This window comes from Pimephales promelas, chromosome 18 (genome assembly GCF_988280905.1).
Source record: "Pimephales promelas chromosome 18, fPimPro1.hap1.1, whole genome shotgun sequence".
In the NCBI taxonomy this organism is placed as follows: Eukaryota; Metazoa; Chordata; class Actinopteri; order Cypriniformes; family Leuciscidae; genus Pimephales; species Pimephales promelas.
Window position 1 is genome coordinate 31,340,103 of NC_142786.1, and position 17,975 is coordinate 31,358,077.

The following is a 17,975-nucleotide window of genomic DNA, read 5'->3' on the forward strand; positions in this document are numbered from 1 at the left end:
CTCCCCTTGCATGCTGTGTATCCTTTCTTGTCTGTCTGTCTCTTGTTTGCTCCTGGTGTTTATAGTTGTGAGTGGGTTTTGCAAGAATAGAACAGATCCTAGATTAGCAGCATAAACTCAGACTATGTGAAAGATTTAGTCCTTGACAGAAGTCTATGATCCACACTCCCCCACAGGAAGATGGTGGGCTTTCGGAAATACCATCCTCATTCATCCTCTTAAGATAAGATAGTGATCTATAATGTCTTACAGCTTATTTGATTGAATATACTATTAAACTACATTGTAAAGTTTAAAAGGCCAAACTGTGTGTTATGTCTTGATACATCATTTGCACTGATGCATCATGGTGAGTTAAGCTCAGTTAAGGTTTTACTGTGGCTACTGTCAGGGCCTGTGCATGGTATCTCATGAAGATGTGAAAAGGACTTATGTTTAAAGATATTCAATTCCCCCACGTGAACATAAATAGTCGCATGTCTTGAACAGGATGACATGCTTACGCCTGCAGACCACAGTTGTCACTGACTTCACTTCCCACAGCCTCAGATCATGCAAAGACCCAAACGTAGGCCACACCCACTGCACATTTGTCTCCTCTAATGTTACCGGCTTCGAGAGGTCGACAGTCAATGCTCGGTTTCTGTACCTTTCTCATCACCTTCCACTGTCGTCTCCATCCATTTGTCCTTTAGATAGACTCCAGCAGGGATGGCGGAGCTGGAGGGCTTGGAGTTCGGAAAGTCAGACTTTGTGCTTCTAGACGAGGTCACTATGGAGCAGTTTATGGAGAATTTGAAGTTAAGGTAAGAGTGAACAGTTTTTACACTAAGTTGTGGTGTGTAAAGAGACTCAATGGACATTACAACCTGTGTTACCAGGAACCTGATAAGATAACAGTAAACAAGGCCTTGAAATATTGGGGTTGACATTGAGTGTTTTAAGCGTTAACTCATTTTGGGAGCTCTGGAGCTGTGTTAAAGTTACAGTATGTTTATTTCACTGTGAGTACTTCACAATTGAAGTCTTTTTGTACGGTTTTAGTGTCTTTGGTTTTGACCACTCCCTTCTTGGTAGTTTTAGAAGAAAAAAACTGCAGAGGAAAGATTGTGTCATGCTACTTTTGACGTTCCCGCTCATTGCTGAGATATCAAGTCGCTAACATCAACGGCTTAAGAGACATAGAATATCATATATCTTTGAATATCATGTCTTACAACAGCTGATTATGACTATCCAGTTGAATCTTAGCAGTTCTGATGATGAAATGAAAAGTTTCTAGTTCTCCTTTCCTTTAACATGCAGCATTTACTCCATCTGTGATCTGTGATGTCATTGGGTAGAATCAGATGACCTTTTCACAAGACTCTGTATGAGTGTGATGTTGCACACTTGTTTTGTCTGTCACAGATTCTTATACCTCTGAAACACTAGGGGAAAAAAACGTGTCCTTTTGTGAGTTTCATCAGCTTTATTTAACTCTACCACAAAAACTCACAACGAAATACTAATACGTTCATAACGTGCGGAGAAATTGAACCAATTGAGTCTATAGGTATTACACTACTTTGTCTGAACTATTTGATTTTTGTGTTGAATATGCTTGTTTAATAGTATTTATAAGCTATTTTAACTACGAACAGATATCCATGTATTTTAGCTGTTGATATGCTTACTTGACCAAGATTGCACCATATTTTTTGTTTCAAATTCAGAAAGTGAGTCATCTTGAGCCCCATTGAACTTCCTGTTCTCACTTCCCAGCCCTGTATCACTTCCTGCTGAATATGGGCGTGCATTACATTGAGAAACATACATCAAGTTATGACTGTTGTTTCCCCTCATCACTAGGAGAATTGTATTATGGTGAAGAAGGTTATAAAATGAGATGTGGTTTCTGATGTTTTAATATGTTAATCCTGACACAGAAACGGTCACAATTATTGATTAATTGTCTTATGAAGGTTAATCTCGATTATGACACGGTTAAGATTGAAATGCCATCAAATGTCATAATCTGGGAGGAAGTAAAGAATAATATATTATATTTATTATATAATATTTTTAATTTTCACAGCATTAAAGTTCATCAGGTGGGCATATTTTATTTTTATATCATATTTATTATATCATATTTTATATTTATATTTTTATATAAGGCATATATCAAACTTATATAATTTTAAGAAGACTCTAAAACAGATTACAATTAATAGTATTACATCCGTTAATTTGGTACTGATATCATCAAATGCTGTATGAGTGTGTGTATATGTGGATAAATGTATACATGTGGTAATGTTTATATGAATGTTATATTTATGTGTGTTATATTTGTGTATTTTAATTGTACATAAGTTTCAGTACTTTTATGGGCCCCAGGAAGACTAGCAAACACATTGTGGAAGCTAATGGGGATCCAAATAAATAAATAAAATAAATAAATAAAATATCATATGTTATTCCAAGTTTAAAAAAATGTACTTACACTGTAAGGGACATGAAGAAAAAAGACATTCATCAATGTATGTTTTTCTTAAACCTCTTGATATTATTTAAGATTAATTGAATGAATCCCAGCTCACTGTACAGTAATACTCAACGCATTCATCGTTTGTTCTTTAATTTGTCTGTTCGTACACCAGGAACTGAACTAAACCAAATGATGCTAACAATGAGTCTTGTTAAATCTATTTCTGACTGCTCTATTTCACAGTATTGTTTGTTGTTTTCAGGTTTGAGAAGGGCCGTATCTACACTTTCATTGGAGAAGTAGTGGTGTCAGTCAATCCGTACAAACAGTTAGATATCTATGGGAAGGAGGTCATTGAGGACTACCGGGGCAGAGAACTGTACGAGAACCCACCTCACCTGTTCGCTGTCGCAGATGCCGCTTATAAAGCCATGAAGAGACGAGCCAAAGACACGTGTATCGTCATTTCAGGTACAGCAGCTACTAAACACACTCGCTGCTGAATAAAACAACAGACACTGGTGTTATGAACATTCCTCAAAGACACAGGCCAGAGGTCATTCATCCTTTTCAAAATGTTACCATGATCAAAATAGATAAACAGGAGAAAATAGACCCAACTAAATGCACAGTGAAACTATCTAATATTTAACCCTGGAAAATATAAAATCTAACATAAAATAACCCTGCTGAAAAATCATAAGTTATATTTTGCATACTGGGACCAGTATGGGATGCTGGTTTCTGGTTTGGTCACCAACATGGGAAGCAAAAGTGCCGGTGGATGGTTCACCAACACTATACCAGCTCTAACCAGCATAGCAGTCTTGTCATTGAGGGTTCTCAAGTCTCACGCATTGGCCGTGAGATATGCAATTCAACCAGTTCACACGCTCATTTGTCAACCAAGTTGGCCTGTAAGCTTTTACCAGAGAAATGTGGGCGCAGTCATCTTTAGAATATTGTCTTTGAACTTCCGAAAAGAAGTTCAAGAATAACACGAATAAATAAAAATAAAAATAACAAGAATAAATCTGATAAACAAAGACTTAACTGTATGGATTAACTGTTTCATCCAAATCTCCTTGTGTTACAGGTGAGAGTGGAGCAGGCAAGACTGAGGCGAGCAAGTACATTATGCAGTACATTGCAGCTATCACCAACCCTAACCAGAGGGCAGAGGTCGAGAGGTCAGTTTCCTGGAAACATTGACAGACATTTTCCCGTGCCAACAATGATTGCAAGTTATGTCGTTAACAACATAATTCAACGGAACTTGAGACCAGTTGGCAAACGATGCTTTTGGGAAACACACCCCAGAATAGGTTTTGCATTTAATTAAAAAAAAAGTTGTATTGCTTTAATTACCTAGTCAGATTTGTATGACAGATTATTTGAAGAAATAAAAGGCTTTACTAATGTTCATGTTTACAGGCTATTTTTTGGAAAGAAAAATATTTCTTATTATTGTACTCTTATGTGCACTGACAAACAATCAGACTTTTCTATATATATATAAATAATTTTTGCATTTTACTGTACTTGCATCCCACCACAGTGTGAAGAATGTGCTCCTGAAATCAAACTGTGTGTTAGAGGCCTTTGGAAATGCAAAGACCAACCGCAATGACAACTCCAGCCGCTTTGGGAAATACATGGACATCAACTTCAACTTTAACGGAGACCCCACAGGAGGACACATCAACAACTACCTGCTGGAGAAGGTAAGAACACATTAGAATTGTATAAATACAAAATAAAGCTCATCATGAAAAGTACATCTGAATATGAAATTTGACATTGACACTTAAAATAATAAAGGATAAATGGTTAGTTTTGAATGTGGTGATTTTATACAAATAAAATAAAAATCAGCTAGGCCTTGCAAATATTGGTGAATTTACTAACTTATGTGCAGCAGGGCTGTGTTATAATGTGCAGATTCATTATTGTTTACCTTTGCCTGGTTTATTCATCCTGTTATGAGCCAACAATATTTATTTAAACGTATTAAACAGAAGTTTTGATAGTATTTTCTTCCCCATTGTGATGCATATCTGAGTAAATAAAAACGTTTTTATCGATATTCAAACCGAACCGAAAAACATGCACGTATCGCGATTCTCCTTCTCATGGCGCGCCCCCTCTCTATACCGTCACCCTAGGTCCGTTGACCTCACTTTATGACTTTATGAAATATTTTTCTTAATTAAATAGTGATTAGGGTGTAACGTTACACGTATTTGTCGCGCGATTTTTTTGTGACCGTTCAAGACAGCCGCCGATAACGTTAGCTAATCGAATAAGCTCCGTTTTACTTTCGATAAGTCACGTGTCATTTTTCAAATTATGTCCATTTTGTCACGAAATTCTAACAATAAATGCGGTTTTGACGCTCAATGTGGCGTGACAGATCACTAATCTATATAGGCCTAACGTTAATCGGAGCAGCGCGCGGGAGCGCTTGTGAACTCGATATTTTCCTAATAAACATGAATCTAACGTGCAACGTTATGTAGGCTACATCGAAAGGTATAGTACAACTTACTGAAACGTATATCTCGTGTAATCAATCAGTCAGTGTTTTAACGGTGGAGTAAAACAGCTTGTAAATAATCACGTAAGTTACTAGCATTACATTTACCTCAGCGCAGGCAAGTAATCCAGTGTCTACAACTTGTTGATCAGCAAGAGACTATTTATTTGATATTGCTGTGATCTCATGTGAGTGAAAGGTTGTCTCTAGTTCATCAGAGAAGATTAAAATGATGATTATGGCAGCCCATGCATTTTTTTAAAAGTAGGCCTAATGATGTGCACAAATACTAAATAATTTTAAGGCAATGGCTATTTGCACTTAGTTTAAATGGCAGCAAAAAGTATTTTCTTTGTAAGTAAATGGCATTGCATTCTTTTGCTATTTATTATATTATACTATTTGAGATACGAGAGCCATGTATTGTAGTATATTATAAAACAGTATGCAATTTGACATAATGTGTCAACTCAAAATAAAACTGATTCGTTTTTGTGCTATTTATATTAAAAGTAGTGTACTCTTTTTGGTCTTTGGAGGATTGTAACACAAATACAAAGCTGCATTTTCCAAAATGAAAATGCTATGTGTTTGCTGTCAAATGATGTGTTCAACTGATGTCTCTCTGGAAAAAAGCGTTGTATTTTTAGAGATTTATGTGGGTCAGCAATACTGTGTAATGCAGAAAAGGCAATTAACACAATACTGTGCTCTATTTACAGTCAAGAGTTGTTCAACAGCAGGAGGGAGAAAGAAACTTTCACTCATTTTATCAGGTGAGGTCTTCTGCCAGGATATGGTAAATGCGATTATAATTTTACTGTGTTTAAATCTTCATCAGACTTGTAGATCAACGCAATGTCTTTGTAGCTGTTAACTTGATGTGTGGCACTTGTGCAAACCAAATTTCCAAAGGCATGAATAAAACTGAACTGAACGGTGCAATTTGATGTGTTCATGCAGGTGTTACGGGGAGGGTCTGATGATTTGCTGAAGTCCTTGTATCTGCAGAGAGATCCCGCAGGATATATCTACACCAGTCAAGGATCCTCTGTCACACTTGTAAGTACTTATCCCATGAGTATACTCATTTATAAACACGTAACCACTTCACGTAGCACGTTTTTTACTTTTGTATTTGTATTATTCACTTTGTTTTAATGTATTTAATTCTCTCTTTTTCTGTCCCTTTGTTTTTCCATATCATCTCCACAGGCATCCAATAATGACTCCTTATGTCACAAAGCTGTGATGGCAGCTCTAAAAGTGATTGGCTTCTCTGCCGAAGAGATCAGCTCCATCTACAAGACCCTCAGTACCATTCTACACCTGGTCAGTCCCACACTGCATGCGGTGAAAGATTGTTTTCTACTATTTTTATGATAGTAGTTTACAAGTCGATGTTTAAAGTAGTGTTTCTCAATGTTTTTGACTCAACAATGTTGTCAAAAACAATATTTAAAGGCAGAATATAGTAAAATAATAAAATAATTAATAATTATAAATAGTTCATTTTCATAATTCCAATAACTGCATGCTGAGTGTTCTTCATGATTTCCATTTTTTTTGGCAATGAATTTACTAGTAGAATTTATTGATTTCTACTTTTTTTATTGCCCATGAATTTACATGACTGTAAAAAATATTGTTGGTTTAACTTAAAGTAAGTAACCTGGTTGCCTTAAAATGTTAAGTTGATTGAACTGGAAAAAGTGAGTTAATACAATGAAGTAGATTAATTTAATCATCAGAAACTCAAAATAATAAGTTATCTCAACTAAATAAATTATTTAAGTTGATTTAACAAAAGAAAAAATGTTGTGATAACAAATCTTGAAAATACATTTTTTTTACAGTGTAGAGAGTTTTGTATTAATATTTCACAGTAAAAAACTTGCCATTTTTAAGTACAATCAACTTGGCGGTGCAAGTCAATTAATTTAAATCACATTAAACTGAATTTAAAAATGAGTTTACTCTCATATAACTCAAATAATACAATTTAAAATTGCTTAACCTATTTTGATGAGTTAAAATAATGTAAAAATGTATGTTGTTGACTTATTGATCATGTAATTTTTGTGTTTTTACTAAAAAAATGTGTCATTTGTACTACTACTTCAGATGGATGGATGGATTGATTGATTTTAAGTCTTGCAAGTGGCCCTGGACCACTTTTGAGAACCACTGGTTTAAAGGCAATGTTCTTGTTTCAGGGTAACCTTCAGTTTGCTAGTGATGGTGAACATGTCATACTTGTTGGAGAGGAAACAGTGAAGCACATTTCTGAGTTGACATCCACAGAGCCTGAGAATGCCATAAAAGCATTTCTGTACCGCACAGTGGCTACTGGGGGTGGTGAGGTCATCGAAAAGGGGCACAACGAGCAGGAAGCTAACTATGGAAGAGATGCTTTTGCCAAGGTATTGTCCCCTTTCCTGCAAAAAGTTGTTTCCTTGTTCGTGGCTCATCCATCATCTAATTATTTTTTATAAAAATTCTAATTTTCCTTTGAAATATACCAGTTTAATGTGGTTTGTACTGAAGCAGAAACAGCTCAAAACAGCATATATTCACACATGAACTCCCACATTACATCAACAACATCTCTTCAATGTCAGGGTGGAAAATGTAACGCTTTCAACTGTTTCCACTTGAAGTGGACCTTGGGGGGAAATAAAATGATAACCTTTTTAATATGTGTGCTGTATTATGTGTACATACAATATGTTGTCATTCTGGCATGGTTTTCATTTTTAGGCTTTATACGAGAGATTATTTGCGTGGATAGTGGGTCGTATCAATTCTGTTATTGAGGTGAAGGACTACAATCCTGCCCTGCATGGCAAAAACACTGTCATAGGTGTGCTGGACATCTATGGCTTTGAGATCTTTGACAACAACAGGTCAGTATCATCATGTATGCATTGTGTAGTTATTAATACTGCTTTGCAGTAAAATTATACAAATGTTAATTTTTTGATTTCTAACTCATCCATTTCATGGTCACAGCTTTGAGCAGTTTTGCATTAACTACTGCAACGAGAAGCTACAGCAGCTCTTCATTGAGCTTATTCTACGACAGGAGCAGGACGAGTATCAGAGAGAGGGCATCACTTGGCAACACGTGAGCATAATGCATAACAATAAAAAACATAATATTGAACCTAAAATATATTCCATGCACATTTTCTCTAAATGTGACTTTTCATTCTCTCAGATTGAATACTTTAACAATCAGATCATAGTGGATTTAGTAGAGCAGCCTCATAAGGGAATCATCTCGGTCCTGGATGAAGCCTGTCTCACTGCAGGGAAAGTCACAGATACCGTTTGCTTGGAAAGCATGAACAAAAAGCTTGGCCAGCATCCTCACTACACGTCCCGGAAAGTAAGTAAGCCTCAACAATCCTCAATCACATCACATAAGCATACAATTTTAGGCCTGGCATGAACAAAACTGCAATCTCGTTTAACCATACTTGTAGTTGTCTGACTTTGGCTGAAGGGGGCAGTACTATTCCACAACACATGTACATAGAAACAAAAGCACATGGGAAACTCAGACAAGTCTTTTCTCTCAGCTCTCTCCTGCAGACAAGACCATGGAGTTCAATCGAGATTTCCGAATCCGACACTACGCGGGAGACGTTACGTGAGTGTTTTAAAGTCCTTCATATGACAAGTGTGCAGTTGACGTGAACATGATGATGATGGGGAGCTTGTACCTTTCAACAGCTGTGACAACCGCTTTCTCAAGCAATTGTGAAATTCTGAAATGTGTGTGTTGTGAAGAACACATTACAGCTACAGTACATTTTAAGTTGTCACATAAAAAGAGATGTACCATAATGATCTGCCATTCAGTCCTTAAAGACACAATGAGAATTCACAACACATTTTAATTTCATAATGTGACAACAAACAATATAAACATAGTTTTTTTTTTTTTTTTAAGGACTGGGCTTCATTTTATCAATCTGTATTTGATTAGATCATGACAAGTGGGATATGATTTAATTGGGTAATCTCACCTGCACACAATAACTAGGGATGCACCGATATGACAATTTTGGCCGAGACCGATAACCGATAATTCTTTATAGTATTTGAAGGACGATAACCGATATATCGTCCGATAACTCTAAATCCAAATTTTTAGACAATTTTTGAGAGCCAGATTATAAAAAAAGTCTTCTTATTAAAAGTCAAGATGCAAACACAATTATGATGTTCTTATTTTAATGTTGTGTAGCCGATATGACAGACTTGCGCTGCACATTTTGCACATTAACTGGATTTTCCTTTTTCAATCATATTTCAAGCAATTTAAAAGCATCATGTTGAACAGTGCACATCTAAAGTGCCTCAGCTGAGGGAAATAATGCATTATTTATCGGCTTTTAGATATCGGCTAAATGTTCTTGTTGGGCCGATAACGATAACATTAAAAATAATCATTTATCGGCCGATACCGATAATGTGGCCGATATATCTTGCATCCCTAACAATAACCCATAAATAAGTTGAGTAACTGCTATGTAACCAGTGAAATCTGAAACTTATGAGTGAAAATCATTTATAAAACAGCATACAATCAGATTTTGATTCTAAATTACATTTATACTCCATTAAGTGAGGGACAAATTTGGAGGAATAAAGGCAGAAACTGATGTGGAAATGTACACCATTTAAAGATATGTACAAAATCTTTAGTGTTAATTATGCATTAATAATATAATCAAATGCACAAATGAGCAACATTTTAACTGCTTTGTGATAATTACAGTTCTGAAACTTATTCATTTTCTAAAAATGATAATATACACACACACAGACACGTTGTACAGAAACTGGGCCATGCCTACCACACGTTTTTCCTTGGATTTCCTTGCCCAATGATGAGTGTCATACTTCCTCTCAGCAATAAAAGTATGGAGTATTATAAAAATAGTTGGAGTTGATGTTCCTATATTTCGTACGTTCACATTTAGGATAATTACATGTATTTATAAACGAGGCCCCAGTTTCCTATCTGTTTTTTTTTTTTTTTTTCTAAAAAGTGGAAGCAATCTTTTGGACTTAAATGTCTATATGTCCATATTTCTTAGAAATATATCAGCTATAACAAGTCAGTTTTTGGTCCAAAGGACCATCCTGAGCTGAGATAAATTATGGTTTATTAATTATGGATTTGTTGTTAGTAATCATTACAACATCTGCAATCTGTGATAAAATTAAATTACATTTAAAATAGAAACTTGGTGGTTTTGCGATACCAATGCATAGCATTATGCATAGCATTGGTAATCAACAACAAAAACCAAAACATGTTTTGGTATTATGAATGTTTCTTTGTGAACATGTCCAGGATGTGATTTGTCATCTTGTGATTTCAACATGACATGGCCTTGGGCACAAGAACTTTAACATTAAAATTGAGAACTAGGACATTTGTTGTTGTGTTGTTTGTTTTTTAAGTGAACAGGGTAAGTTTTGACTTATTAAGGTGTGTGAAGTTTCTTTAAAGGTTGGAGGATTTTTTTTTTTTTTTGCTGCTTGTGCAGATGTCTGCAGTTTGCTGTACCTCAGCAAAGGCTGTGTCCTCATTTAGAAAATAGCAAGACCTTTTCTCATTGAGGAAAGGGGAGCAGATAGAAGCTACTGGAGGGCTTAGCTCTGAAAATAGATGGCACATTTTTCACTTTGGATTCGTTTTCGTTCCTTAATGAGCATGTGCTCAAGCGTAACTGCGGAAGTAAACGATTAAACCTAAATTGTTATGAAGTGAATTCTCGTAGCAATTTACTTTTATGTTTAAACTGTTCTCAGATCTGTTTCTCGATCGGTTGGAAAAGCCAAGGAGCGAATTGTAAATTCAGCGTTTCCTTGGCGACTAGTCTTAGACATGGGATGAACTGTGTCGGCAGCCGTGTCACATGCTTGATAACTGGGTCAAGAGTGCACAGGACTCTGTCCTTATTACTGAATGGCACTATTATGACAACCACGCAGTTAAACCTCCGAGCACGCTCACATTTCTGTGACAATCGCTTTGGATCTGTCTGAGAATGCATTGGCAACACGGATCTCCTAGATGAATGCCTCCCTCTCTCTTTCTCTCTCTCTCATGCAGACAGGCACACTAGGAGGTTCCCTTAGGATGAAGAATGTCAGAACTGGGATGTCAACCCCTCAGTCACACTTACAAAATAAAATCTGTGATGATCCCTTAGGCTCAGCTGTGTCAGTAATGGAGGGAGGTCTCTCTAAATATACGCCCTGATCAGACCCCCTCAAAGCATGACCTAATTCCTTCTGCCTTTCCTTCCCCTTCCCGTTCTTTTTCGACATCCGCTATATCTCTTCTTTTACGTAGTCTCATTTTTGGCGATGTCTGGAATGTTTCTGCTGGCATCATGTTTATCTCTGTTATTGCTTATTTAAGAATTTCTTAAGCAAACATGCAGTGTGAAGATGTCATGTGATAACAATGTAGTATATACTGTAGTATCACTTTTTGAGACTTTTGTTGTTGCATAAGGCACTACTATTTTATATAGGGATGCATTATTATTTTATGTCATTTATATGACAGACTTGTGCTGCACATGATGCACTTGACTGTTTTTTTCCCCCTTTCCAATCATATTTCAAACAAAAAACATCATGTTGAACAGTGCGCATCTGAAGTGTCTCAACTGGAGGAAATAATCCATTATTTATCGCCTTTAATATATCGGCCAATTTTTCTTATCGGGCCGATAACGATAACATTAAAAATGAACATATGAAGAGTTCAGATGCAAAAGCCTTTAAATGCCATTTGAAATTTTCTTCGTTAATGATGATTTTTATCAAACTTGTATATTTAAGTTCAGTAATTTCACTTAAATGGCTGTTATTTAAGTGAAATTACTGAACTTAAATATACAAGTTTGATAAAAATCATCATACCGATATGGTGGCCGATATATCGTGCAACCCTAATTTTATATATTATTTTTAAAGTAGCAATGCAACAAAAGTAGTGACAGATATTCTGCATTGTGACACAGATTATTGAAAAATAACTAAATTAATAACTAAAAACTAAATTGTTTTTAAACGTCCAAAAGTCCTGCATATGTCATCCGATCAGAGAGAACAGTTTCACCAGAAGGTCCAAGTATGACTTTAATTAAACATTACAAGGTTTAAAAAAAAAGCAAATACGTACATGGACTGTAAAAAATTATCGTGATTTTAACGGTAAAAGACCTTTCCTTACTATATACGCTAAATAACTGTGATAGATCTAATGTTAAATTTAATGGAATTTTACCGTAAAATTTACAGTTTTTAAAGTGAAAATTAAACAGTGAAAAAACGTAAATTCCCTGCGTGACACTTGCCATTTGATGTATTTTTGTTGAAATAACTGTTTCTTCATAGTTTGCTTAGTCTTTTTCTCATCAGTTACTGTATGTGCATTAGTATGTACATAGTGTTTGCCTTTTTAAAATTTCATGTGTGTTACCATGATGGTGTTTAATGTTTGGCTGAGCTTGTATATATTCATATAAAGTTTCTCGTGATGAGCTCTGATACAGTATATCATGTGACTCTCATCACTGCTGTGATTGTTGGTTGTCAGTGTATTACAATGGTACAAAACAGATCGGTAAATTAACATTATATCAGATAATGAAATTTTATTTCTGTAAATTAAGTCTGTAAAACCTTGCTACCGTAAAGTCTTACTACCATACGGTACATTTCTGGCAATCACAGCTGCCGGTATTTTGCCGGATTTTTTTTTTTACAGTGATGAATCGTTCATAAGAAATCTATTACATGCATTAAAAAAATTATTTTTACTTTTCATTTCATACCAAAATTACTCTTAAATTGGTGTCGTAGCACGTTTTGAGCTACTAGTATTCCATGTGCTTACTTCCTCTTTCTCTCCTATCATTCGTTCCACGAACTCATCTCACATTTATCATATGACTATTTCACACTTTATAATAAGCAGCATCAGACTTCACCATACAGGTGCTAAAAAGAAGCAGATTTTAGCATTTTAAGCCAGTGTTATTAGCTGCTATTTAAAATAACTTCCTCTGTAACACCGTGACTTTGAGAATGCTCAGTCTTTGACTTGGTTTGTAGATTATAAGGACAGATTGCTCCCTCAGAAACCCTCAGGCTTGCTGTTTTACCCTCACTCTCGCCCTGTTTTCTGGAATTTGCCCGGGCTACTGCAGAAGGGCCTCAGGGCAGCATCTGTCCTCCCAGAACCCCTGTGATATTGCAATTTAAAGTCATGTGGCCATGCACATGTTTGACTGTGTGTGTGTGTTTGGAAAGGTGTAAGAAAATAATAGTGCTCGCATGTAGTATGCGGTGTTGCTTCTTAACTGAATGAGCACGTGTCTGTGTACGTGGGTCTGACTGTTGCACATCTGTGCTTGCTAATCCGGTCCACAGAGCTGTTTGGACTGCTTCTGTACCTGGCCAGCGCATGCAATACTTTCTCTCAAGCATTTCACACCTTACGTAACCAAAAAATCCTACTAAATAGCTCACTCTTTTGTTTGCTGTTTCTGTTTTCTTGGCACATTCGCACATATTTAGGACTTTTGTTATGGTATTCTTGTTATTCATGGTCCCAAAAGGTACACTAAAGACATTTATAATTTTACACATGATTTCTATTTCAAATAATTGTTGTTTGTTTGAAAAATCTATTCATCAAAGAAAAAAAAAAACGGTTTCCGTTTTCAACATGGATAATTATAACACATTTTTCTTCCGAAGCAAATCAGCATATTAGAATGACTTCTGTAGGATCATCTGTTGAAAATAAGCTTTGCCATCACAGGAATACATTTTTAGTAATATTATTTCACAATATACTTTATTTTTGATCAAATAAATGGATCATTAATGACCATAAGAGACTTCTTAATCTTACAGACCCCAAACTTTTGAAGGGTAGCGTAGCAGGGAATGCAAATAAGGTTATCATTCAGCTTCACACTGTATCACGGTCTAATGCCATCATTGTACCATGATACTTCCAAAGTACTATTTTGGTACATATCCAGTAGCTGGTTAACACTAATTTCAGGCGGTTAGCATTAGGGTTGGGTATCGAGAATCGAGTATCGATTGGAACCGAGACTAACTTTTCGTTTTTCCCGGAATCGTTCAAAAGTTAAAATTTCGATTCCTAGTTTCGATATTCACAGTCCGCCGAGCGGAAGAAGAAACCGCGAACAACATCAACGAAGAAGCGTCTACCGGAAGTGTTAGCATAACCGCGCGAGTCAAACATGAGTAGCTTACGTCGGCGGTCCAAAGTGTGGCTTCACTTTTCTAAAAATAACGAAATCTCGGCAAAATGCTAAATTAGTGACAAAAGGAGTATTTTTACAGAAGGAGTATTTCATTCAGAAAGGCCGTTGGTTAGCAAGGTTAGCTAAACTTTTTTTGACCCTGCCTCTTAAAAGAATCAGAATGGAGAATCGTTAGGAACCGGAATCGAAACAAGGAATCGGAATCGGAATCAGAATCGTTCAAATTCAAACGATACCCAACCCTAGTTAGCATGTGCTCAGTGGTTAGCGTATTGCCATTCGTCCTTTATAATACACAGTTGCCCCATATGTAAACTGAATGACATTTTGCAAAAACATTATGTACTAATGCACATACAGTAACTGATGAGAAAAAGACTAAGCAAACTTTGAAGAAACGGTTATTTCAACAAAAATACATCAAATGCGAAGTGTCACGCATAAATTTATGTTTTTTCACTGTTTAATTTTCACTTTAAAAACTGTAAATTTAACAGTTTTTTTACAGTAAAATTCCATTTAATTTAACATATCTATCACAGTTATTTAGCGTATTTAGTAAGGAAAGGTTCTGTTAACCAATTAACAGTCTTTTACCGTTGAAATCACGATCATTTTTTACTTTTTGCTGCAAAAAGTTTACATTTTCCAGCTTATCATGCATTTTAGTTGAGATTGAGAATGCTTCAGTATTTTTGCATTTGGCATGCAATCGCGCCATCATGTCGTGCTCAACCTTCCCCTCTACATCATTTCCTGTCCTGTGTCTACTCTCCTGTCTATAATGGAAAACGCCAAACCAGAATATCTTTTAATGATCTTTTAAGCCTTCTGAAACATTTTGTTCATGTCATGCTGTCAAATGAATGGTCCAAGTGTAGGTTTATCTGCGTGCTGTGTGAGTCATCTGTACCTGTCTGAATTTAGCCGTGTATGTTTGAGTGCTTCAACCAATGAGTCAGTCAATTAATGTAATTGCCCTTTCTAGGTCAAGCCTTGTACTGATTTCTCTTCCACGTTCCTCTCAGGTACTCAGTTGAGGGTTTTCTTGAGAAGAACAAGGACCTGCTTTTCCAAGATTTCAAGCGACTGATGTACAACAGGTTTGTGAACTTTAAACTTTCTTTCAATGTACCCAAAAAAGATCATTCTATCCTTATTTAATCACCTTTCATGTCATTTAAAATCCATTTGACTTGGAACAAATCACCTGAACGATTGTTCATATTATATAGAGTGCAGTACAAAGTCTTCTGAAGCCATGTGATTTTTATTTTTTTGACAATCAGACCAAATTTAAAAGGTCCCCTGACATGAAATGTTCACTTTCTGAGGTTTTTAACATTAATATAAGTTCCCCGAGCCTGTATATGGACCCCCAGTGGCTATAAATTTAAATGGTGTAAACCGAGCTTTGGCTATCTTTCTCTGCCTGAATGAAAATGAAAGATTAGACGGGCTGATCTTGAATCTCCTCGGTGTGACGTCATATGGAAGAAAGGTAACTTGCCCTTTTTCTGCTTTGCACGCCCCGAGAATTTGGCTCGCCCATGAGAAAAAATGAGCTGGAAGTACGAACGCGCCTCTGTAGAAAAAATGAGTTAATTTTATTTTCTCTGGAAATGCACCGACACAACTTCCCAAAGTTTTGTATGGTCCAAACATTTCACAGATGACTGTTTCCTCAACTTAATACAGAGCTGGCCTCGATGAACGTCTGAAAATAAATCGATCGAGCGACCAAGCAACAATTTCTGATGTGTAGCCTAATTGTTCAAGTTCAGACAGGTAATCTTTCTCTTAAAATCGTACATGTTTATGCATAAGTCAAGCCTGTGACTAAAATATCAAGTTCACATCGTTTCTTTTAGTATGATGAAAATAATCTTATTTAAATTAACAAATCATATACAGAAAGCGAACAAAAGAACAATCTTTCCACACAACGCGAGTTCTCGTTATGAATCAATGAATCCCAAACCACACACCTATGAATAATGAAGCTATTTCTTACCAACCCCTTTTAAACTTGCATCGGGCACAAGAGTCATTTATCCCGCCGGTAAAATAGCAACAGCGCCCACAAAGTTACTTGATACTTGCGTTTCAGATGGTTAAAATAGGACCCTGTATGTGTTCAAGGATTTGTTAAAGGAGTAGTTCACTTTTGAAAAAACTTTTGCTGATAATTTACTCACCCCCATGTCATCCAAGATGTCCATGTCTTTCTTTCTTCAGTCGAAAAGAAATTAAGATTTTTAATGAAAACTTTCCAGGATTTTTCTCCATATAATGGACTTAAATGGGAACCAGACGGTTCAAGTTCCAAAAGAAACTTTAAGTACAAACTGCAAACTTGTTCAAAGGGCTTTAAACGATTCCAGACGATGAATAAGGGTCTTATGAAGTGAAACGATCGCTCGTTTTATGAATAAATAACAAAGTTTAAGTTTTATAAGTCAAACGCTCGCCTTGCTCTGTTCTGTAACGCACTCCTGTTCGAACTCGTCCATCAAAATGAACAAATCTTTTTCCGAGTCATTTTGTTCATTCGGCGAAAGAAACGAACTAATTGATTCGGAAAAAGATTTGTTCATTTTGTTGAACGAGTTCAAACAGGAGAGTCACGAACGTGCACCACAGAACACAGCAATGCGAGGGTTTGATCTTATAAAACTTAAACTTTGTTTTTTTTTTAAAAAATAAGCGATCGTTTCGCTTGATAAGACCCTTATTTATCGTCTGGAATCGTTTAAAGCCACGTTTGCAGTTTGTACTTAAAGTTTCTTTTGGAACTTGAACCGTTTGGTTCCCATCGAAGTCCATTATATGGAGAAAAATCCTGGAACGTTTTTATTAAAAACCTTAATTTCTTTTCGACTGAGGAAAGAAAGAAATGGACATCTTGGATGACATGGGGGTGAGTAAATTATCAGCAAAAGTTTTTTCAAAAGTGAACTACTCCTTTAAAGTAGGGCACTTGTTTTAATATTCTTCTTTATATTTATTTCTTTATAATATTCCTGTTTTGTTCTAATTTCTTTTTTGCTATCATGTTCTTGCTTCTTTTCTCCTCTTCATCACAGTATTGATCACCTTCTTTTCTAAACCTTTTCTTGTAGTTCTGACCCCGTCCTCAAAGAAATGTGGCCTGATGGGAAAATGAGTATTACAGAGGTGACTAAACGGCCTCTAACTGCAGCTACACTCTTCAAAAACTCTATTATTGCTCTAGTGGACAAACTGGCCTGTAAGGTAAGAAATGACTGTACTGTAAATGCCATACAGTGACCTCAAAAGAACAACATTTGAACACTTAAGCCACACTTAAATATGTATAAATGTCATTACTTTAAATCAAATGTCAAACCAGGTGGAATGTGCACACAAATGGAGAAAACTGGAGCATTTTTCCAAACTAATTTCACTTTCTGAGCCATTATTACACTGACTTTTAAGCAACTTACTTCAGAGTATCTTAATAGATGAATGGTGTGTTTCTTTTAAATAAATGTCTCTTGGTTTGATTTATTATGTAATACAAAAGCATTCATGTTTTTTTTATACATAATTAAAAAAAATACTTTTTGGGGTCACTCTATTTAGATTCCACGTAACCCTT

General features: G+C 35.9%; 1 protein-coding gene across 1 annotated transcript in view; it reads left to right on the forward strand.

Moving 5' to 3' along the window:
* Positions 1-567: 567 nt before the first annotated feature.
* myo1g (myosin IG) overlaps positions 568-17,975 on the forward strand; it is a 49,759-nt gene continuing 32,351 nt past the window's right edge. The window contains exons 1-14 of the mRNA XM_039680719.2: positions 568-806; positions 2,736-2,944; positions 3,570-3,663; positions 4,032-4,197; positions 5,732-5,785; positions 5,973-6,071; positions 6,225-6,341; positions 7,226-7,432; positions 7,770-7,915; positions 8,022-8,136; positions 8,230-8,400; positions 8,594-8,664; positions 15,382-15,456; positions 17,476-17,608. Of these exons, the coding sequence (XP_039536653.2) occupies positions 712-806; positions 2,736-2,944; positions 3,570-3,663; positions 4,032-4,197; positions 5,732-5,785; positions 5,973-6,071; positions 6,225-6,341; positions 7,226-7,432; positions 7,770-7,915; positions 8,022-8,136; positions 8,230-8,400; positions 8,594-8,664; positions 15,382-15,456; positions 17,476-17,608 (1,752 nt within the window). The 5' untranslated portion in view covers positions 568-711. The remainder of the gene's footprint in view (positions 807-2,735; positions 2,945-3,569; positions 3,664-4,031; positions 4,198-5,731; positions 5,786-5,972; positions 6,072-6,224; positions 6,342-7,225; positions 7,433-7,769; positions 7,916-8,021; positions 8,137-8,229; positions 8,401-8,593; positions 8,665-15,381; positions 15,457-17,475; positions 17,609-17,975) is intronic.